The 23,957-nt window shown below is 40.7% G+C and overlaps 1 protein-coding gene across 1 annotated transcript in view; it reads right to left on the bottom strand.

The window, feature by feature from the left end:
- The window catches only part of LOC122558318 (E3 ubiquitin-protein ligase RNF166), a 66,431-nt gene that overhangs the window by 13,103 nt on the left and 29,371 nt on the right, over window positions 1-23,957 (bottom strand). The window contains exons 2-3 of the mRNA XM_043706749.1: window positions 7,983-8,139; window positions 3,877-3,989 (exon numbers count right to left, since the gene is read on the bottom strand). Of these exons, the coding sequence (XP_043562684.1) occupies window positions 3,877-3,989; window positions 7,983-8,139 (270 nt within the window). The remainder of the gene's footprint in view (window positions 1-3,876; window positions 3,990-7,982; window positions 8,140-23,957) is intronic.

The following is a 23,957-nucleotide window of genomic DNA, read 5'->3' as shown; positions in this document are numbered from 1 at the left end:
GTGAGGTGCCAGAAGACTGGAGGTTGGCAAACGTGGTGCCACTGTTTAAGAAGAGTGGTGAGGACAAGCCAGGGAACTACAGAGCAGTGAGCCTGACCTCGGTGGTGGGCAAGTTGCTAGAGAGAATCCTGAGGGACAGGATGTACATGTATTTGGAAAGGCAAGGACTGATTGGGGATAGTCAACATGGCTTTGTGCGTGGGAAATCATGTCTCACATGATTTGATGAAGTAACAAAAGAGGATTGATGAGGGCAGAGCAGTAGATGTGTTCTAAATGGACTTCAGTAAGGCATTCAACAAGATTCCTCGTGGGAGACTGATTAGCAAGGTTAGATCTCATGGGATACAGGGAGGACTAGCCATTTGGATACAAAACTGGCTCAAAGGTAGAAGACAGAGGGTGGTGGTGGAGGGTTGTTTTTCAGACTGGAGGCCTGTGACCAGTGGAGTGTCACAAGGATCGGTGCTGGGTCCTCTACTTTTTGTCATTACATAAATGATTTGTATGTGAGCATAAGAGGTACAGTTAGTAAGCTTGCATATAATACCAAAATTGGAGGTGTAGTGGACAGCGAAGAGGGTTACCTCAGATTACAACAGGATCTTGACCATGTGGGCCAATGGGCTGAGAAATGGCAGATGGGGTTTAATTCCGAAAAATGCGAGGTGCTGCATTTTGGGATAGCAAATATTAGCAGGACTTATACACTGAACGTAAAGTCCTAGGGAGTGTTGCAAAACAAAAAGACCTTGGAGTGCAGGTTCATAGCTCCTTGAAAGTGGAGTCGCAGGTAGATAGGATAGTGAAGAAGGTGTTTGGTATGCTATCTTTTATTGGTCAGAGTATTGAGTACAGGAGTTGGGAAGTCATGTTGCAGCTGTACAGGACATCAGTTAGGCCACTGTTGGAATATTGTGAGCAGTTCTGGCCTCCTTCCTATCGGAAAGATGTTGTGAAACTTGAAAGGGTTCAGGAAAGATTTACAAGGATGTTGCCAGGGTTGAAGGATTTGAGCTATAGGGAGAGACTGAACAGGCTGGGGCTGTTTTCCCTGGAGCGTCGAAGGCTGAGGGGTGACCTTATAGAGGTTTACAAAATTATGAGGGGCATGAATAGGATAAATAGGCAAAGTCTTTTCCCTGAGGCCGGGGAGTCCAGAACTAGAGGGCATAGGTTTAGGGTGAGAGGGGAAAGATATAAAAGAGACCTAAGGGGCAACTATTTCACACAGAGTGTGGTACCGATATGGAATGAGTTGCCAGAGGAAGTGGTGGAGGCTGGTACAATTGCAACATTTAAGAGGCATTTGGATGGGCATATGAATAGGAAGGGTTTGGAGGAATATGGGCACTGGCAGGTTGGGATATCTGGTCGGCATGGACGGGTTGGACGGAAGGGTCTGTTTCCATGCTGTACATCTCTATGACTCTATGAGCAATGGCAGGTGAAATGTAATCTCAATAAGTGTAAGATGATGCATTTTGGGAGGTCTAGTAAGGGAATTATATCGACAATGAATTGCCGGTCCCTAGGGGATACTGATGAACAAAAGCGACCTTAGTGTACAAGTCCACGGATCTCTGAATGTGTCACCACAAGTAGGTAGAATGGTGAAAACGGCATTTCAGATACTTGCCTTCATTATCCGGGTTGTAGAATATACGAGCAAGAAAATATTGTTACAATTTTGCAAAACATTAGTTAGGTCACAGATGGAATACTGCGTGCAATTCTGGTTGCCACACTATTGGAAGGACGTGATTGCACTGCAGAGGCAATTCACTGGGATGTTGCCTGGGATGAAAAGTCTCAGTTATGAGCAAGTTGGGTTTGTTTTCCTTGAAGCAGGGGAGGTTGAGGACAGAATTTGATTGACGTTTTCAAAATTATGAGCGATTTGGATAGAATATATCATGAGATTCTCTTTCGTGTGACAGATGTGCCTAAGGGCATATGGCTTAAAGTTTAAAGTGACAAGCAAGTGTTTCAGAGGAGATTTGAGAAAATATTTTTTCACTCAGAGGGTAGTACATACATGGAACATGCTTGAGAGGGTGATACAGGCAGGTTCTCTCACAACATTTAAGAAGCATCTGCATGAGTATTTAAAATGCTAGAGCTGTGAACCAAGTGCAGGTAAATGGGATTAGTATAGTTTGGTGTTTGTTGGTTTGCACAGATATGGTGGGCTGTAGGACCACTCTATGAACAGCCAACTCTTTGAATTACTAGGTTGAGAATAATGACTGGCTTTGTCTTGTACCTTGTCAGGATAGATAAAGCAAGGAGAAAATACAATACCTCTAGCAAAGAATAGCTGTTTCAAGAATAACTGATTTGACTGACTTCAAACCAAGCATAATATAAACACAATGCAATATTCATCATGTAAAGAAATGATAAGTTTAATTTTATGTTTCCTAACTAACCTCTGGCAAGTTCTTCACAAATTTCTTCAATTTAAATATTATACATCTTTCCCTCTAAATAGGTACCTCAACATTTGGCAGCAACTTTATTTTCAATTCTCGCTCTCAAGGATTTCCCATCACATCTTAGGACTAGATTATTAGGTCTGCTGGAACTTTGGGATATTTTGATATGTTAAAAAAAGTATGAAAAGGCAAATTATTTTCGTAATGCTCACTCTAATGGAAAATCAACAAGGACAGCAAGAAGAATTTTTAAAAATGTTTTGGAATAATCCAATTGGAATAGCTGTAATGATTACATTAGCTAAAAGCAGAATTTAATTGTTCTCAGTTGTTGGTCACAAGGGCTGACAGGTAACATCTTAGTTCCTGTGACAAATGTCTTTGTTGCTTTGTACCAGCTGCAACACATGATTTAGAATCTATCAGTAGGATAAAGAAGAAGCATGTACAGTTGGTTTTATGTTAGTGGATTCTCCAAGTAGACTATTTGTAGAAAATTACACCATCACATTCAAGGCAAGATTAAACCATTAGTTCATCTACCCATTCAAGTTCACACCAAATTACTGTGATGGATTTTGAAATCTAATTACTTCAAATTCTATTTGAGATTAAATTATCTAATAACTTTGAGTGCAACTGTAGTTCTTTCTTCTTTCATCACAATTACCTGTAATCTGGTATGCATGTTTATCATCCATTTACTGAAAAGTAGTTGCTTGGTAGTACAAAACCTGAATACTGCTGAAAAAAAGGACACACTTTGTCAAAGCTTTTGATCTTGAATTCATCAAGACAATGGGCGTTAAAGGAAACAAGATTTATACTGTATGAGAGGAGAGTATTGATTCATTGGCAAGTAGACTCTGATTGGTATAGGTGTTGGCAAGGAAAATACACTAGTTATTGATGACTAACAGTTAACAGCCAAGCTTTGTTTACATTTTAAACAAGGCCGGTTGATTCAGATTGGATGAGGCATTTTTTTGAGAAATGAACCAGAGGGTGGCAAGTGGTATAGTTTGAGGGGGTTGAAACATGTGCAGTATGTGTGCGTGTGCATGTGCATGAGGAGGACAGTGCTGACTGAGTCCACTTGTTAACCTATTAGTGCTCTCCCCTCATGCATAATAAATGGTGGTTTCCTCTTGAAGAGGTATTCTTGTGAATTGTCCAGATGACTGCGAGATAGAGATTCCAAGAAACATTTTCTTTCCAGGAATAATCAAGTTCTGTACCACCTGACAAATACTTGAAAAACAAATGTAATATTATGGCTCAAAACTAATACGATAAATGAATTACAGTGATCACTGATGCTCGAGATTTTATCATCAAATACAGTTCTTCTAAACTGACCTGGGGTATTACGCAACTTTGTAAACTTTAATGGGTCATTTTCAAAAATCTGTGTCTCGGTTACATGCAGGTTCCTTACCTGGGAATGGGCTGTGTGGTAGGAACAACTGGAACAAACTTTGGGCAGTTATCCATCTGCTCCTGAACTTTATTGCAGGAGGAAATATGAGCTCGCATTTTTACCAGAGTCACCTAGTGAAGACACATTTTATATTTCATGCATCTGAAAAATTTCAAATAATTCATATTTTTTCACATTCATTAGGCATTATGGATTGGACAGTGGCTCCTCATTAAGATTTGGATGAAAATTCGACAGAACATGTCCCTCAGTTGAAACGTGTTATGTTTTATTCACTCATGGGACATAGCCATCACTAGTTAGCCAGCACTTTATTGCCCATCTCTTGTTGCCGTTGAGAAAGTGGTGGTGAGCTGCTGCCTTGAACCAAAATTCTTCAAATTTTGACTGCATATAGGTTCCACTCAATTACATCTGCCACTTAACTGAAATTCAACTACATAACAAACAACAAGAGGCTTGATAACACATCCATCCGTACCGGAGGACAGCAACCAAAAGACAATTTCACTATGTGGCCATAGGTAGAAGACCCTGGCAAAAATTCAGTTAATTATTAAACAAATCACAAAATTTATCATCTCTCCTAGTGCTTTCTCTACCTACCTGAAAGATGGAGAGAAACCTATTGCTGTTCTGATAACAAAAAAGACCATTCTTGAGCAATAACAATCAGATAATGCACTATTCTGAGCTTCATAAAGCACATTGTAAGCTTAAATTAGAATCCAACTCCAAATACAATTGCCCATTCGTACATCAACTTTTGTTGTGGATAATGAATTAGCTTTATTATCACAGGCACTCACATGGGGACAGTGAAAATTTTACAAGTCGTCACTTACGGCACCTTCTTAGGTACAAAAGGTCCCTAGGTACAGATTCTGGAGTACAAATTCTTAGGGGGAAAAGTAAAGAAATAAGAAGTCCAGCAGTACAGACCTTCAAAATGACAAAATCACAGTAATAATTTAGAAACATAAATAAGTACAAAGTTCAGAATGACCGTCCTTCCATAACTGTATAATAAAATAATTAGTCCATTTCATGGCTCTAAGTTCAAGGACCCACACATCTGGGAGTGCTAGTTGAGGATTCTCTAAAGGTAAACATGCAGGTTGAGTCCGTGATTAAGAAACCGAATGCAATGTTGTCAATTATCTCAAGAGGGTTAGAATATAAAAGCACCGTTGTGCTACTGAGACTTTATAAAGCTCTGGTTAGGCCCCATTTGGAGTACTGTGTCCAGTTTTGGTCCCCACACCTCAGGAAGGACATACTGGCACTGGAACGTGTCCAGCGGAGATTCACACCGATGATCCCTGGAATGCAGATGAGTTTATTCTGCACATTGTTATTTTTGTAGTATTCACATCAGTTATATAGATTGATAAATTCTTGATGTCACAAGGAATTAAGGGCTACGGGGAGAATGCGGGTAAGTGGAGTTGAAATGCCCATCAGCCATGATTGAATGGCGGAGTGGACTCGATGGGCCGAATGGCCTTACTTCCGCTCCTATGTCTTATGGTCTTATCGCCCCGCTCCCCCTTCACAAGGAGACCCAGTCTGACACTAAAGCTACTGAAGGGAGTCCCAGGCCAGTCATTGGAATTCCTGGCCTGGATCCAGCTCATCTTTCAAAGTCATTATTGAAGCAGCCTAGGTGAAGGCCCCACTAGGAACGGCCATATCCACACGGCATTTACTGTTGCAGCGGCCTCTTGGAGCCTCTGTCCTTTACAGTGTTTAATCTGGCGATACATTCTTAGGATGTTGTTCTCACGGGACCTGGGTTAACAGTTGCCATCTTCAAAGGATTCCACAGAATAATGTACATTAAACAATTTTCTTGAAGCTTAAGATGGCAGTTAAGGCATAGCAAACAGTTACTAATATGGCTAAGCTCAGATGCCTAGTGCATCTGCTGGTAGGAGGCTTCTCAAAGAAGTTAGCAGCTATTACGGCAGAGAATACTCCTGTTCTAATAATTATCCATCTATGTGTCTCCTATTTTAAATAATAAAGTCCAGTGAATTTCACAAGAAATGCACCATATCCACTTCTTGGACAGTAGACACTAATGATATCTCTGATATCAGGTACTTCTTCAAAATGTACTCTCTTCATTATATTTACAAGGTTGATTCAGGAATTAGATATGGTTCTTGACCTATGTTTAAATCCTGTCACAACTGAGAGTGGAATTTGAATTCAATAAAGCATTTGAATTTAAAGGTCTAATAATTACAATGAAAACACTGTTGTTCATCAAAAAAAAACACCTGGTTCATTAATATCTGATACAGGAGGAGATCTGTCATTCTTACCTGGTCTGCTCTACATGTGACTCCAGATCCAGAGCAATGTGGTTGACTCTAAACTGCCCTCTGGGTGATTAGGGATGGTCAATAAATACTGGCCTAGCCAGAGGCACCCACATTCCATTAGTGAATAAAGAAAATGCATCGCAAGGCTGTTTTCATGAGATAGATGTCTAATGGATGGCATGGAATGATACAGTGGCATGAAGGCTTCATGCTGTGACAACATGTACCCTTCTACAAGATAAAACAGCCCTGATCCAAATGTAATGAATCGATAATTAATCAGCTGATAGCGCAACAACATGGTAGTGGAGACAAGAATCTTCTGATGAAGCAGACAGATGGTGACACTTTGCCCAATAGCTTGTCCATGTGTTCCACTATCTATACCACATAAATCACCTTGGCATTATTTGGTCTCAATATTCTTCTGATCTTCTTCATTAAGCATCTCACTCTGGTTCATCCTTAATGTAACTCATTTTCCATGATTTATACTCACCCCGAGCTCTATCCAAAGTTGCTCCCAAGATATTCTCCCTCGGCCTCTCTACAAAAAGGCTCCTCACCTTGGGGACTTAAATCTTCATCACAACTCACCTCATCCTTACTCCTCTCATTTCATGATCTGCTCTAAACCATCTTTTCTTGTCCACATATTTTTGGTCACCTTTTAACCTTTCCACCTTACATGGTTTCCAGATGGCAGTCTTTGTTATGGCCAAAACCATCTCTGACCAGTTCCTTATCCCCTTTAACACACAATCCCTTACATTTTCCAACCTGACAACTTCATTGCTTATCTTAGGTTAAAATATTCACCAAATCACATAACAGTGTACTTCCAAACTCCCATCCATCAAGCGTATGGTCTTTCATACTTCTGTTGCTTATGATCTGTACTATTGCTCTCGTACCTATCTTTAATGTCCTTGTCCCCAGCAAAATGTTTATCTCTTCGACTCTGAATCATTTATTAACTTCTTAAAGTCCAATACATGAAAACTCAGGCAAACATGACGTAAATATGGTTTAACCATCCTACATTACATTTGGCTAGAATTCAAGCATTAACGAGCACCACTTTCCACCAAAATATTGCTCAATAGATGATCACCATTCTGGAAGTTGAATATAACCCATGGCCTTTCTTCACCATCAAGCATTTTTGTAAACAGCTCTCCCCTAGCCCTCCATCCGTATGTCTGCATATGTAGTTAGTGTGACTCCTCAAACATTAGTCATAAAATTTCCCATATCGCAATTTGGTAACTGTGAATTTCTCATTTCTACTTACAAAGCATGTTTAATTTCACTTCCCTGTGCTACATAGCTTCATTGCATGTAAAAACTCCTAAAAAGCTGAAAATCGTAAGTAAAAACTGAGTTAGGCATCAAATGAGGGAGAAAAGAACAACTTTAAAGCCTTTGAAAAGCAGAGGATTTCCACCATCACAACATCATACAATAAATGAAACATAAGACTAGTACACTAAATGCACAATGCAACAAAGCAACAGAATGATGATGTTGTTAGACCCAATAGTTCCTTGATCAACAGAAAATAATTTTATTGACATGTCAACAATTGCTAAAAGTGCCCGAAATAATGGATGATTTCAATTTTGTAAGTAAATCAGAGGATTATTTTCTATACAACATGACAATAAACTGTTTTAGAATCTCAACATATAATAAATACATATGGATATCATTCATGGATATCACTTTAGAAAACAGTTTAATGTACTAAATAAGTAGTGTGCTTTAATGTACCTTTTTATTGCATCCTCGACAGGGAGCCTTATAGGAAGAGAGCTGTTTCTCCACATTAGAGGCCTTTTCCACTTTCTTTGGATCAAATGGCATGCGGCAAAGTGGGCAGAGAGGTGATACCACTTGGAGGCAGGGTTGCAAACATTCCCCACAAAACCTGAGAGAGAGTGGTTCATCATTAGTAAGCAGTTTGCACGGTACTCAATCTCAAAACACATTCTTGATATAAGGAAGAATTATATCAGAAAAAAAAATCAAGAAGGACTTAATTACCAAGCTAATAAATGATCATTAATGAATAAACAATTAACTACTCAATAAGCCCCTAATAGCTTTTTTAAAATTAATGCACCACATTCGTATCATTATTAAGACCAGTATTTGTTATCCATCTCTGATAATTTCGGAGAAGGAGGTGTGAATACAACAGATTTGCATTTCAGACTGCTTGAAGTGCAGTTAAGAATCAATCACATTGCTGTGGTTGGGCAGCTATGTATAGGCCAGAACCAGCAAACAGGGCAGATTTCTTTTCCTGTATACATTAGTGAAAAGATAGGTTTTTATAACCATCAGGTACCTTTGTGATCACCAAAACAAATCAGCTTGTCATTCCAAATTAAGTGAGAGGAGGCAATGGCCTAATACCTAGTAGTATTATCGCTGGACCCAGAGACCCGGGTAATGTTCTGGGGATCCAGATTCAAATCTTACTGTTGCAACTAGGTTCCAGGTGGAAAACCCATTGGTGACCTTCCTGCCCTACCTCTGTTTAAGATCCTTAAATGGTCAATCAACAACTACTTAACTACCACTTAAGAGCAATTTGCCAACTCTAGCCAGTCTTGCCAATATGAGGCAAGAATTGTCATCATGTCAAACAGAAGTGGTGATTCCTCCATCTGCATTAATTTGTATACAATTGAATGCATGGACATAGTGGAGAGGAAAGCCACTAAGATGCACCACTTGTGCTTACTTCTAAGCCCCAAAGGGCTCCTTTCCCCACAAGTCCACTCCACTGAAAGCAGAGAAAATAGAGTTGGCTGCGTTTGGCCACAGTCCGAACTCGTGGAAATGGTGAACCCATTTTGACAGGTCAGAGTTTGCTGGTTCTGGCCTATACATGGCTGGGCAACCATAGCAATATGATTGATTCTTAACTGCACTCTATAAGTAGTCTAATACCCAACTCTGTTGTATTCACCGCCTCCTTCTCTGAAATTATCAGGGATGGATAACAAATACTGACCTTAATAATGATACAAATGTGGCTTCCATATACTGGAAAGATTTTGGCTGAGATGTCAAGACAATATCATCAGCTTAAAACATGTTTGTGATCCTGTGCTGACATGTTGGCTATGTCAATGTCAGTGTCAGTAAGTGTCAGTATCAGGACACCGAGTTTTGGAGGAAAGAAATGTTGCACTGAAGTGTCAGTGGAGACTTTTCTGCTTAAATGTCTGGAGTGGAGCTTAAACCTAAGTTCTTTGAGTCACAGGGAAATGCTGTTCTTGTACAAAAGCCTGTATACTTGTTTGTTATGGTTCAGTTATGGAAATGTACAGATGTAAAGGTGAATCTATTTCAGAGCAGTTATTTCTTTTTATTTTCTTTCTTATTACTGACCTTTTAAGTTATGTTGTTTTTAGGGGACTAGGATTGATATGGGAAAGAGAAACTGCTGAGCCAGCTGCACAAAAGCTGGTTTGTATCCCAGTCATTAGGAATCTCATGTGCAATGCTCTAGACAAGTGACCAGACTACAATTTGCTAAATAATTAATGCCTGTGGAAGCTCAAATTTCCAAAGATTATCACAACAGATCATCAAAGCACCACTAAGATAGGTTCTGGATGTAGGTTTGCTCACTGAGCTGAAAGGGTCATTTCCAGACGTTTCATCACCTACTAGGTAACATCTTCAGTAGGCTTCCAGGCGAAGTGCTGTTCATGATCCCCGCTTTCTATTTATATGTTTAGGTTTCTTTGAGTTGGTGAGGTCATTTCCTGTTATTTTTCTCAGGGGGTGGTAGATGGGGTCTAACTCAATGTGATTGTTGATAGAGTTCCGGTTGGAATGCAATGCTTCTAGGAATTCTCGTACATGTCTCTGTTTGGCCAAATAGACACGCACAAGAATTCCTAGAAGCATGGCATTCCAAACAGAACTCTATCAACAAACACCAAGTTAGACCCCATCTACCACCCCTGAGGAAAAGAACAGGAAATGACATCACCACAGGAAATGACATCACCAACCCAAAGAAACCCAAATATATAAATAGAAAGCAGGAATCATGAACAGTGTTTTGCCCAGAGGCCCACTGAAGATGTTACCTAGTAGGGTGATGAAACATCTGTAGAGAACCTTCCAGCTCAGCGAGCAAACCTACATCCAGAACCTCAACCTGAGCTACAAATCTTCTCAAAATTCACTAAGGTGATAGCAGAATGCCTGATTGTACATAATTATGTGTTCAATTTTCTACGTTTGATTATGTGAGCCTGTTTATTATTGATTTTCAATGCGCTTAATTTACTAAATTTGTGTCTGACCTCAGGGAGGAGTAAACAATGTTGTAGAAAGAGCTGAAAGTCAGCGATAAAAGTATGAAATAGATATTTTAAACGCAGTATGAATAAAAAACTACAAACCTATTACACAAATAGAACAGTAGCGTCATCTCTGTATGGATCTAAATTATAAAATGCACAACAATAATGTTGGATGGCACTTCAGAAGTATGCCATTCATAGTATGTTATGTTTCCAGTAGGACAGCATAAAAGAAAACACTCTAGATGGTCCATGGGAAGTGTAATCTAATCAACATTAGCTGTCAAGATGCTATCAGGTATTGTTATGATTATATTTGATGTTACTACTGGACAAATGTGGGTGGCACGATGGCACAGTGGTTAGCACTGCTGCCTCACAGTGCCAGACACCCGGGTTCAATTCCCGCCTCTGGCGACTCTCTGTGTGGAGTTTGCACATTCTCCCCGGGTCTGCGTGGGTTTCCTCCGGGTGCTCCGGTTTCCTCCCACAATCCAAAAATGTGCAGGTTAGGTGAATTGGCCATGCTAAATTGCCCGTAGTGTTAGGTGAAGAGGTAAATGTAGGGGAATTGGTCTGGGTGGGTTGCGCTTCGGTGGGTCGGTGTGGACTTGTTGGGCCGAAGGGCCTGTTTCCACACTATGTAATCTAATCTAATTTAAATCAAATCCCAGAATGAAATCTGGCTTGATAGATCATGCCATATTATCACACAAGGTGGCAGAGTTTCTTTAACATAAAAGAGCCACCTTGAAGTAAAATGCACAAAAATCTTAAAGCTGCCACCAAAACAAAGTTTCAACCTATTCCCCAGCACCATCACTTTACAGCAATTTAAATCCAATGAGATTATATTTCTAAGTCAAAATGCTAAATTCAATCGTACATATTTGCCCCCGTTTCTGTCCTGTGAACTGTGAAGTCTTCTTAAATGAATACTCACAAAGCTGAGAATTGATACTTTTGCAGCAGTTAATAACCTGCAGATTTCTAACCAAACATTCATGGTCTGGAAGTTGCACAAACTAAACTTTTCTATTGAGATAACTTATTTCCTTAATGGCTCTGAAAAAAAAATCACACTATACTTAAACTGACCCCAATCGTATTTCCTCTGAACTGTTCTAAAAACTTTCAACCTCGGGGGTTTCCTAAGTTCAAATAAATTCTTCCTTATCCTGAATCAAAAACAAGGAAGGCCCATCTGTCATAAATCACCTCAGTACAAACCATTTTTTTTATTCACACTGCAGGGGCTTCCTCCTCTCCAAGAGATACTGGATTAGGGCACTGTTCGATAAAGACTGTCAAGACATCGATTTTTTCAAGGAAGCCCCTTCACGTAAGTAACTAACACTCAAATGTCACTATCTTAAAATCTCTTTCATGTAAATATATGTTATGTATTTTCAATCTCACACCTTTCGTCACAGCACTATTGCACCTAACAGGTAATAATTGCATTCACAGAGGTAATTCAAGAAGCAAATTAAGAACTGCAATGATATCTCTAGTTACAGTCCAACATAAAGTTGGTATTTGCAGAGATAGCAATGATCAAACTTGAATTTATTTGTTTGTCTTGCACCAATAATCATCTAGGGAATATCCCATGGAATGACATAGAGGGTTACCCTGCTTGGAACTACTTCATGCCACGTGACTTCTTTTAAAAAGCCATCAAACAGTAAATTCGTTATGAGTTCTCCTCCATTTGCCTGTAGATTTAATCTTGAACTGACTTTGCTTTATGTTTTGCCTGTTACCTCTTATTTTAGATACTTTGATACTGGTTCAGGCGAATGTTCTCTCTCTATGGAGGAAAGCACAAGCTCTTCCACAAAACTTTCAATGCTATATGGCTAAGACTGGCATCTCTAAGGTCATTACATTTCACTTTAACAAATATCAATATTCTTGTGTGATGAAACATACATAATATACATGTATTAATATCATGATTTTGAATTTCAACATCAAAACAGAGGCATTATTTCTTTGCAGGGTTTTCATTTTGTTTAAAAAAATGTCCTCTAGGAATAGTGATTAAATCCAGCTGATTCTCAGAAGACAAGTGACTGTAAAAGCCTGTGGTATTAACAGAATGATGCTTATACTGTTGTGTTTACCATAAGTAGGGTAAACATGCAAGACTATTAGCTTTGTTTTTTTTCCAGAAGAATCTAGATTTCAGCAAGTATTTAGTTCAGTTCAGATGACACCAGAACTAAGTTAAATTTATCCTAAAAGGATTCAATTAACAAGACATTTAACAAGTGAAGGGGTTTAGTTTGTGAAACTTCAAAGCCAGGATAGTTTGGCTAGAAATCTGCAGGTTATTACAGTGAAGAAAATTTAGGTTCTCAGATTTGTGAAAGGGTCGAGTTGACAGATTTTGAATTGTCTCCGCAGTCTGCAGCAATGAAACCGTCATGAGTCAGTTATATGGAACCCTAAGGAATTGAGATAGGGGTGTTACTACTCTGCACTTGAATCTCTGTAATGGACAGTGTTGGGAAACAGGTTGAAAACTTATTTTGCTTTGTGTTTTAGATCTCAGTAAGTATCTTCTATATTTAGATAGCTTGAAAACAAGCTAGTTTTGGAAAATAAATTATTTTATTAATAAACCTCTTCTACCATTATGTTTCAGTGACTAACCACCATGTTGATTAATGGAATATATGAAAATATATCAAGCCAGATTGCCCCCAGGAAGTAGCTTCTACTGGGATCATAACACATGGCAATTAGAGAGAGAGAAAACCTATCAAGACTAAATGCAAAAAAAAGTACTGTAAGTGCTGGAAATCCAAAAAGGAAAACATAAAATGTTGGAAATACTCAGGTGTGATTCAAGAGCCAGATAATAATGATGCTATTCCATTGCAATGACAGTTCTCAGCAGGTCCTATTGCATCTATAAAGACATAAATAGAGTTAAGGCCTTTGAACTTCCATTGAAAGGCAACTGACATGAAACTTTAATGTTGTTTCTCCATAGGTGATGCCAGACTTCCTGAATCTTTCTAGCATTGTGTTTTTTTCAAATGATATGAAGGTAATGTTTAATAGTGTTTTAAAAAATGTTTAAATAACATAAACTCAGAGTCTGATCCCATTCATTTGGTTAAGCCTTTGGTTAAAGTGTTTCTTGGCATGAGGATAGAAACACATTGCTGACGTGAGTTTTCTTTGGGCTTTATACAACATAAGCTTACAACATCCCAACTTACAGGACTCAGCTGTACAAAAGCAAAAATGATTAGTCATTCAAGTCAATAACTGCAATGTAGTAGTTTCCAGAACAATGCTTCTGAAACAACAGGCCAGATATTGACAGTTCTCTTTCAGAAGACTGCTACTTAGAAATACCAAAAAATAATAAATTCAACAGAATCTCAACAATAATTTGCACTTATATGGCATCTTTAATGTAGGGAAAAGAAATCTCAAAGTACTTGAAACTGAGGAGAAAACAAAAAGCTCTAAGCTTTTATTGAGGGTGGGGGCAGCATAAAAAGCTGGCCAAATGTATGGTTTTGGAAAGTTGTTTAAAGAATAAGTGGTGCTTTTATTGAAACATACAAGTTCCTGGGTAGGCTTGACAGGGTGGTTCTGAAGGTAGGTTTCCCTTTGTGAGAGAGCTTAGAACTAGGCATAGAGTTTACAAATAAGGGATCTTCCATTTAAGACAGAAATGAGAAGGAATATTTTCTCTAATGCCACAAACGTTTGGAACTCCCTTTCCTAGAGTGATGGAAGCAGGATCATGAATACGTACAAGATACAGGCAGATAGATTCTTAACAATTGGTGATTGGTTGGAATATGGAACCGAGGTCCCCATCAGCTCAGCCATGATTTTATTCAATGGCAGAGCAGGCTAGAGAAGCCTTATGGCATACTGCTGCTCTGAGGTTACACTTTCATATGTATGTTGGCTCCATCTTATTGCTCCATCTGATTCCTGAAGAAGGGCTTATGCCCAAAACGTCGATTCTCCTGTTCCTTGGATGCTGCCTGACCTGCTGTGCTTTTCCAGCAACACATTTTCAGCTCTGATCTCCAGCATCTGCAGTCCTCACTTTCTCCTCCATCTTATTGCTCGTCTATATGCTGCCACTTACCAACAATTCATAAATCACAGCATGTTACCAAATGTACACCACCTGCCTCAACACCTCTATTATCTTTAAACTGTCAGTTTGCAAACCCTACATCAAGAACCACCAAAGCTATTATCTTTGATTCATATTGCAAACTCTGTTCCTTAGCCACCAGCTCAACTCTGCACCTGGAAACCATCCTCATTTAAAGGAAATGGCTTGCAATTTTAGTGACATAGTTGATTTTGTAATGAACTTCTGACTGCATATCTGCATCATAAGCATTTTTTCTACTTCCACAAAATCACTAACCTCAGTCTCTCCTATTGCAGAAATCATCATACATTTACTTGCTAACTCCACATTTGACTACTCATTTGATAATTTCAGTATTCTCAATTTAAGGTACACCACATTTGGGAGGATACCTGTAGCTGAAATTGGCCTATGCTCATGAATTCCCAACTTAGACTTCTCTACGTCCTCTTTTAAAACACTCACCATGTCCATCTTTCCCAATATCTCCTTATGCGGCTTAGTGCAAAAATTTGTGTAATAAAGTTCCTTGGAATGTTTTAAATTGTGAAAGGTGCTACATAAATACAAACCTGTTATTGAGAATCCAGACCACAGAGGTGCACAAACATGAACCGAGCAGACAAAAGTGCATTCCTCTTGGTTACCAGCAGCAGTGCCTAAGAGATTGATCATTCAACCTGAGACACTCACAGGTAAGTCTAAAAGGGTTTGCAATTCTTGCAATGTCAAACTGAGATAAATTTCTTAAGACTTTGAAACAAAAATTTACTTTAATTCCCTTACTTTGGAGAGGAATATTAAGATAAGGCAGAGGGCTAACTGCTATTCATTCTCTGGCTTAGTTACATCCAATACGCAAAGACACTTCTTCTGCATCCCAGGAACACTTGGCCCAGATCTTTCAATTTTCCATTTTCTCCTTGGTTATGAATAACAATACCCAGAAGTCAAATATCAATTTTAGAAGGTTTAAAGTCAAATCCAGAACTGGTATTAGGAAATTGCTCTTCACAGAAAGAGCAGTCAATTAATAGAAGACTTTCATGTAGGGTAGTGGAGGTCAAGTCCCTTAGGTTTCACTCAAGTCACTTACAAGTCTGTTGTACATTAATTGATGGCCATGGTTATCCAACAACTTCATTACATCAGAGCTGAAAAATGTGTTGCTGGAAAAGCGCAGCAGGTCAGGCATGCATCCAAGGAGCAGGAGAATCGACGTTTCGGGCATAAGCCCTTCTTCAGGAAACTTCATTACATCATGCAACTATTCGTACACTACTATGTGGCTTGACAGTGAAGCTTGAGTGGGTAACATAGAAAATTGGTACAGGAGTAGGCCATTCAGCCCTTTGAAGAAGTGATGCAGGAGGATGGCATTGGATTTCTGGGGCACTGATCAGTCCCGGGGCATGTGAGACTGTACTAAATAAACAGGTTGAATCTTTGCAGGTTTGGGACCAACAAGTCCCCATGGTTATTAGCTACTTCTGTTTGGGAGGGCTCAAATTAGATTGGCAGAGGATGGCGAGGTAGATGATTTGATGGTACAAATTGAGGAAAATGAGTATGATTTAAATGCCATTATGGAAGTGTGGTTATAGGATGACCAGGATTAGAAACTAAATATTCAGGGATATTCACCATTTAGGAAGGTTAGACACAGGGAGAAAACAAATAGTGATACTGTTAATAAAGGGCAAGAACAGTAGAACGATATAAGAGAATCTTTGATTGAAGGATCGGTATGTAGAACAGTTTAGGTAGAGCTAAGAAACAAAAAACAAAATGTCCCAGTAATGTTAGGTACAGTATGAATCAGGAAATTAGAGCTTCTTGTAACATGGTTAATGCAGTATTAATGTGTGGCTTCAATTTATACATAGACTGAATAAGCCTAATTTGCACTAATATAGTGGAGGACGAGTCCCTAAAGAATGTACGAGATGGATTTCTGGAGCAGTCTGTTGAACAATCAACCAGTGATTGGGTTAATTTAGATTTACTACTTGGCAATGAGAAAGGTTTAATTAATAATCTTGCCATAAATGAACAATTAGGAAACAGCCACCATAATATGATAAAAGCTTTAAGTTGGAAACTCAGATAAAGTTCATTCTGAAATGAGTATCTGAAATCTGAACAAAGAAAACTATAATGGTATGAGAGACAGATAGGCTATGGAGATTGGGAAATACATTAAAAGATCATAACTTCAGAAGTGGAGTTGTTTGCTGATGATTGCACAATTTTCAGTGACATTTTAGACTCCTCAGATACTAAAGCAGCCTGTGTCCATATGCAGTAAGATCTGAACAGTACCACATTTTGGCTGAGAAGTGGTAAGTAACAATTGTGCCAATCAAGTGTCAGGCAGTGACCTTATTCAACAAGAGAGAATCTCACCATAGTTCCTTGACACTCAATGGCACTTCGACAATGATATTCCCATTATCACCATTTTGGGGGCTTACCACTAAACAGAAACTGAATGGTCGAGCCATACAAATACTGTGGGTACAACAATGGGTTGGATGCTAGGCATTCTGCAGAGAGTAAATCACCTCCTGTCTCCCGAAAGCCCGACCACCATCTACAAGGTACAAGACTGGAGTGTGATGGAATATTTTCCATCTGCCTCAATAGGTTCAGCTCCAACAATGTCCAAGAGATTTTTCACTGTCCACGACAAAACAGCCTGTTAGATTAGCACCTCATCCATGACCATCAACATTGACTCCCTTCAATACCATTGCATCATGACAGCAATGTATAACATCTACAAGACACACTGCAGTGACTCAGCAGGGCTCCTTTCCAAGAGCCTTCCAAATCCTCGAGCTCCACCACTCAGAAGGACAAAAGGCAATGAAGCACAGTAATCCCACCAGTTGCAAGTTTCTGACTAAGCCATGGACCTTCTAGCCTTGGAACTAAATCGAAATTCATTCATTGTCCCCAAGTCAAAATCCTGCAAATCCTTTTGTAACAGTATTGTGACTGTCCCTGCATCCTAAAAACTGCAATGATTCAAGAAGGCAACTCACCATCATCATCTCCAGAGCAATTAGGGACAGCTAATAAACACTGGTCTAGCCAAGGATGCCAATATTCCATGAACCAAGAAATTGATCAAAGGTTATTGGAATAGATCAGAGTGTAGCATTCAAATACAACAGATCAGCTATGATCTTACTGAATGGCAGAGGAGGCTCGAATGGCTGAATTCTGCTCCGAAATTCTATACTCTTCAAGCCTCTCCAACATTCAATGTGATCACAGCTGACCTGTTGTGGTCTTAGCTCCAGTTATCTATCCAATGAGTACCTTGTCTATCAAATATCTAGCTGACTCAGCTTTGAATAAATTTAGCATAACTTAAAATATAAATTTTAAACTTCTGGGAAGCGAATTCCAGACTAACAATCTTCAGAGAGAAAATGTTTTATCTTATCTCATCTGAAAAGGGAGACCTCTCCAGTCTTAAACTATCTCCTTAGTTTTAGTCTGCTGCATAAGAGGAAACATTTCTTGGCAATCCACCCTACCTAGTCTCCTCAAGATTTTACATATTTCATTATTTAAGAAGTGAGGGAACAAGAAAACTAGAAAAAAATTTAGTAAGGGCATATGTAGGTCTATTACAGGCTGAGACAGGTGCATTAATAATGGAGAATTGGGAAATGGCAGAGAAACTAAACAATTACTAAGGGTCTGCCTTCATGGAGTAAAATACAGAAAATCTCCCAGAAATACTAGGGAACTTGAGGGACTTGTGGAAATGAGGAACTAAAATAAATTGGAATTAATAAAGAGGCAATACTTAAAAAAATTAATTGGGTTGAATCCCTGGACTTGATGAGCTACATTCTAGGTTACTGAGCAGGTGGTTTTCAAAACATCTACTTTGGGGGTTATCTTTCAAAATATTTTCTGAAAAGCTTCCTTGTGGTGAAAGGGGTAAAATTATGTCCCAATACATGTGTGAATCTTATCATGAATATGTTACCGGAATGGAAGGTGTTGCTTAGTCTTGCCCTGTTGTTCGCATGAATATGTTGCCGGAATGGAATGTGTTGCTTATGGTGTTTATGCTACCAGCCTTGATAAGGAACAGACACTGTCAAACAGGATGTTGCAAGCTTAATTGGTTCCAGCTGAAACTCGTAAAGAGTCTTGCCCTGTTGTTCGCATGAATATGTTATATAAACACCTTAACACCAAGATAACGGAATGACAGGGGGCTCGGAACCCAAGTACTTGGGCTTCATGATGGGCGCACGAGGCAAGTGGCTGGGCCTGAATAACAGCCTCATGAAATATCTCAGCATAGAAAGATTCGAAACCTTCGCCCAAAAGACATCAAGACTCACATTTTCACTGACACTCGAAGTATTACAACTCTTCAGTGATAAGTGAGCAAACTACTGCTAACCGGCTCTGGCCGGAGACTAGGATTAAAAAAATGAAATAGAAATAAAAATAAAAATAAAAATCGGGGGCGCCGATCCACCTACACCACGATCAGTCAGACCCCAGACTGATGGAGGACCACCAATACCCGAGCCTCGTATAACACCTGTACCACCCTGGCGCTTGGTCTGTGGTGATGCTACAGAGTCCAAAACGTTGACAGATGACATAAAGACATGAAAAAGGCACTGTTGTGAGTGTTTCAAAATAGGCGAAAGTGAGGACTGCAGATGCTGGAGATCAGAGTCTAGATTAGAGTGGTGCTAGAAAAGCACAGCAGGTCAGGCAGCATCCGAGCAGCAGGAAAATCGACGTTTCAGGCAAAAGCTCTTCATCAGGAATGAAGCAGGGTGCCTCCGGGCTGGAGAGATGAATGGGAGGTGGTGGGGCTGGAGAGAAGGTAGCCAAGAGTGCAATAGGTGTATGGAGATGGAGATGAAGGTGATAGGTCGGAGAGGATGGTGGAGTGGATAGGTGGGAAGGAAGGTTGGCAGGTAGGACAGGTCACGAGGATAGTGCTCAGCTGGCAGGTTGGAACTAGGGTAAGGTGGGAGGAGGGGAAATGAGGAAACTGGTGAAGTCCACATTGATGGCCTGGGGTTGAAGTGTTCCGAGGCGGAAGATGAGGTGTTCTTCCTTCAGGCGTTGGGTTGTGAGGGAGCAGCAGTGGAGGAGGCCCAGGACCTGCACGTCCTCAGCAGAGTGGGACGGGGGAGTTGAAACATTCGGCCACGTGACAGTGGGGTTGATTGGTGCGGGCATCCCAGAGATGTTCCCTAAAACGCTCTGCGAGAAGGCATCCAGTCTCCCCAATGTACAGAAGACCGCATCGGGAGCAACGGATATAATAAATGACATCGGTGGATGTGCAGGTGAAACTTTGAGGGATGTGGAAAGCTCCTTTGGGGCCTTGGATGGAGATGAGGAGAGAGGTGTGGGCGCAGGTTTTGCAATTCCTGCGGTGGCAGGAGAAGGTGTCAGGAGGGGAGGGTGTGGACCTGACCAGGTAGTCACAGAGGGAACGGTCTTTGCGGAAAGCGGAAGGGGTGGGGAGGGAAATATATCCCTGGTGGAGGAGTCCATTTGGAGGTGGTGGAAGTGTCAGCGGATGGTGCGGTTTATGCGGAGGTTCGGAGGGTGGAAGGTGAGGACCGGGGGTTCTGTCCTTGTTGCGTATGGAGAGGTGGGGTTTGAGGGCGGAGGTGCAGGACGTGGATGAGATGTGTTGGAGGGCATCTTCAACCACGTGGGTAGGGAAATTATGGTCTTTAAAGGAGGAGGCCATCTGGTGTGTCCTGTGGTGTAACCAGTCCTCCTGATAGTAGATACGGCAGAGACGGAGGAATTGGGAATACGGTATAGCATTTTTGCAGGAGGTAGGGTGGGAAGAGGTGTAATCCAGGTAGCTGTGGGAGTCGGTGGGTTTGTAAAAAATGTCAGCTTTAAGTCGGTCGTCATTAATGGAGATGGAGAGGTCCAGGAAGGGGAGGGAGGTGTCAGAGATGGTCCAGGTGAGCATAAGGTAGGGGTGGAATGTGTTGGCGAAGTTGATGAACTGCTCAACCTCCTGATGTGAGCATGAGGTGACGCTGATGCAGTCATCAATGTAACGGAGGAAGAGGTGGGGAGTGGTGCCGGTGTAATTACGGAAGATGGACTGTTTTACAAAGCCAACAAAGAGTCAGGCATAGCTGGGGCCCATGCGGGTGCCCATGGCTACCCCTTTTGTCTGGAGAAAGTGGGAGGATTCGAAGAAGAAGGAGAAGCCCTCCAATGCATCTCATCCACGTCCTGCACCTCCTCCCACAAACTCACCCCTCCAACCTCAACAAGGACAGAACCACCTGGTCCTCACCTTCCACCCCACCAACCTCCACAGAAACTGCATCATCCGCCGACATTTCCTCCATCTCCAACGGACTCCACCACCAGGGATATATTTCCCTCCCAACCCCTTTCCGCAAAGACTGTTCGCTCCGTGACTGCCTGGTCAGGTCCACACCCCCAACAACCCACCCTCCCCTTCTGGTACCTTCCCCTGCCACCACAGGAATTGCAAAACCTCCGCCCACACCTCCCCCTTCACCACCCGAAGCCTGGACGAAGAACGCCTCATTTTCCGCCTCTGAACACTTCAACCCCAGGCCATCATTGTGGCAAAGATCACAGATAACACTAAGCGGAGAGGTAGAGAAAAGTGTGCAGAGGACAAGCAAAGTCTGCAAAGGGATATGAACAGGTCAAGTGAATGGGCAAGGAACTGATAGATGGAGTACAATGTTGGTAAACATGAAGTCATCCATTCTGATAGGAATAACAGCAAAATAAACTATTATTTAAATGATGAAAAAGTGCAGCATGCTGCTCTGTAGAAGGACCTGGGTGTCCTTGTGCATGAATCACAAAAGGTTATTTGCAGGTGCAGCAGGTAATTAAGACAACAAATGGAATATTGTCCTTCATTGCAAGAGGAATGGAGTATAAAAATATGGCGGTTATGTTGCAGCTCTATAGGGTGCTGGTGAGGCTACATCTGGAATACTGTTAAATGCAGGTAAGAAAAGCAAGAAAGAAGTATAGCGATACTGACTGAGGAAAATACTATGGTGCTGGAAAGGATGTTTTTGATGGGTCAGGAACAGAATCTATTTGGTTAGAGCTAAGAAAAAGAGGAAAGGTTATACTGTTGGATATAATCTATAGACCAAGAATTGTACAATACCATTAACAAAGAGCAGAAAGTGATGAGTTTCAGAAACGTGTTCATATGAATTTTCTTGACTCTAAGTTTTCAGCCTATCGAGAAAGGAGAATTATTAGTGGAGCATGTTCTGAGGGACAAACACGTCAATTATCATAATGCTATTGCCAAAATGTTTGTGTTCTCATAAGATTTACATTAGCTCTCTAAAGGACAAGGAACAAGCTAAAAACACTGAAGTGAAGGAGGGCAAATTTCAGTGGGACGAGAATGGAACTATTGTAGGTAAACTGAAATGCAAAATTATTAGGTAAAAGGTTGTCAGCCTAAACAGTTGATAAATCATGAGGCATTGGAAGAGCCTGAGGTAGGTCACGGTGCAAAATACGGTTGTGGCCATAATTTTCTGGTGCTCCTTACACTCAAGGATTACGCCAGAAAATTGTAAATATTTGTTCCAAAATGTGTGCAAAAACAAATCTAGCAACGAACCAGTAATTTAACATTTGGTCCTGGATTATCCTTTCTACAATTAGCAGTCATTTGGATAATTGTGGATTTTTAAGGAAAGCCATCACATGTTTATGAAAGGTGAATCACATTTAACTTTTTGATGAAGACCCAATAGACAGGTGATGAGCATAAGAGCAGCTCACCTACTAGGAATTCTTGAGCAAGCAACTTGGCTCCAGTCTCCCTACCAGTGCTTATCTACCACTGTGGTGTAAACGGTTAAAAATTATGTCCCAATATATGTGTGAATCTAACCGGAATGGAGGTGTTGCTTAGTCCCGTGTGAATCTTCTTATCTGTATGTAACCAGAATGGAATGTGTTTTTTAGCCTTGCTCTGCTGTTCACATGAATGTTTATATCTGGAAAAGAGTATATCAGCTGGAAAAGTCTCCAGTTCGGTGAGTCTGCTCCGGGGTTACGTTTAACCGCCGAGCGTGGGTTGTTGGCAACCGCTCTACGAGAACTGACGGCTCCCAGTTCCGGTAACATGTAGAGTGAGTATAAGCCAGACCCGTTGGTTGTGGTGACGCTGCGGGGAATAAAATGCCCATATTCTAGCAGTCTCGCCTCTTGGTCGTTTGTTCTGTGTCAGACTACTCTCCTACGAACCTGACCTTGAGAATTTTTTAAAACATTTGGCGTAGTCGAGCAGGGTCAATCGCAATTGAGGAGAGATTTTGATACAGAACAATGTTTTGGAAAAAGACTAAGAAACCAGAAGAACAAACTGTGGAGGTCCCGACCGTCCCGGGATGGCATGGACCGTGGCATGACGTGGCAGTTTGTTTGAGAAATGGTGGGGGGCGACTGGAGGAACCCCAGGGTCGCTGCTGTCCACCCTTGAGAGGATCCCAGTCCTGCCGAAGAACCCCTTGCCTGGGGTACAGCGGAGGATGTGGGCATGTCCAAAAAGCTGAAGCGGAGTTAACAGAATTGAATGGGATTGAACTGAACTGAACTGAGTGGAACTGAAGTGAATCAAATTGAACGGAACAAAATGGAACTGAGCTAAATTGAATTGAAATGGACGGAACTGAATTGAACACAATTGAATTGAACTGAACAGACCTGAACTGAGCTGAATTGAACTACACTGAATTGACTGAACTGAAATTAACTGAAACGAATTGCATAATGTAACACATGTATTGGGCCAAGCAGTGGAATGTGGTGTAAAATTATGTCCCAATACATGTGTGAATCATAGTGTAACACATGTATTGGGCCAAGCAGTGGAATGTGGTGTGTCCCAATACATGTGTGCTCATAATGTAACACATGTATTGGGCCAAGCAGTGGAATGTGGTGTGTCCCAATACATGTGTGCTCATAATGTAACACATGTATTGGGCCAAGCAGTGGAATGTGGTGGAACGGTTAAAAATTATGTCCCAATACATGTGTGAATCATAGTGTAACACATGTATTGGGCCAAGCAGTGGAATGTGGTGAAACGGTTAAAAATTATGTCCCAATACATGTGTGAATCATAGTGTAACACATGTATTGGGCCAAGCAGTGGAATGTGGTGAAACGGTTAAAAATTATGTCCCAATACATGTGTGAATCATAGTGTAACAC

This window comes from Chiloscyllium plagiosum, chromosome 17 (genome assembly GCF_004010195.1).
Source record: "Chiloscyllium plagiosum isolate BGI_BamShark_2017 chromosome 17, ASM401019v2, whole genome shotgun sequence".
Taxonomy (NCBI): domain Eukaryota; kingdom Metazoa; phylum Chordata; class Chondrichthyes; order Orectolobiformes; family Hemiscylliidae; genus Chiloscyllium; species Chiloscyllium plagiosum.
Note: the sequence above shows the minus strand (reverse complement) of the source record. Positions and strands in the feature narration are given on the sequence as shown.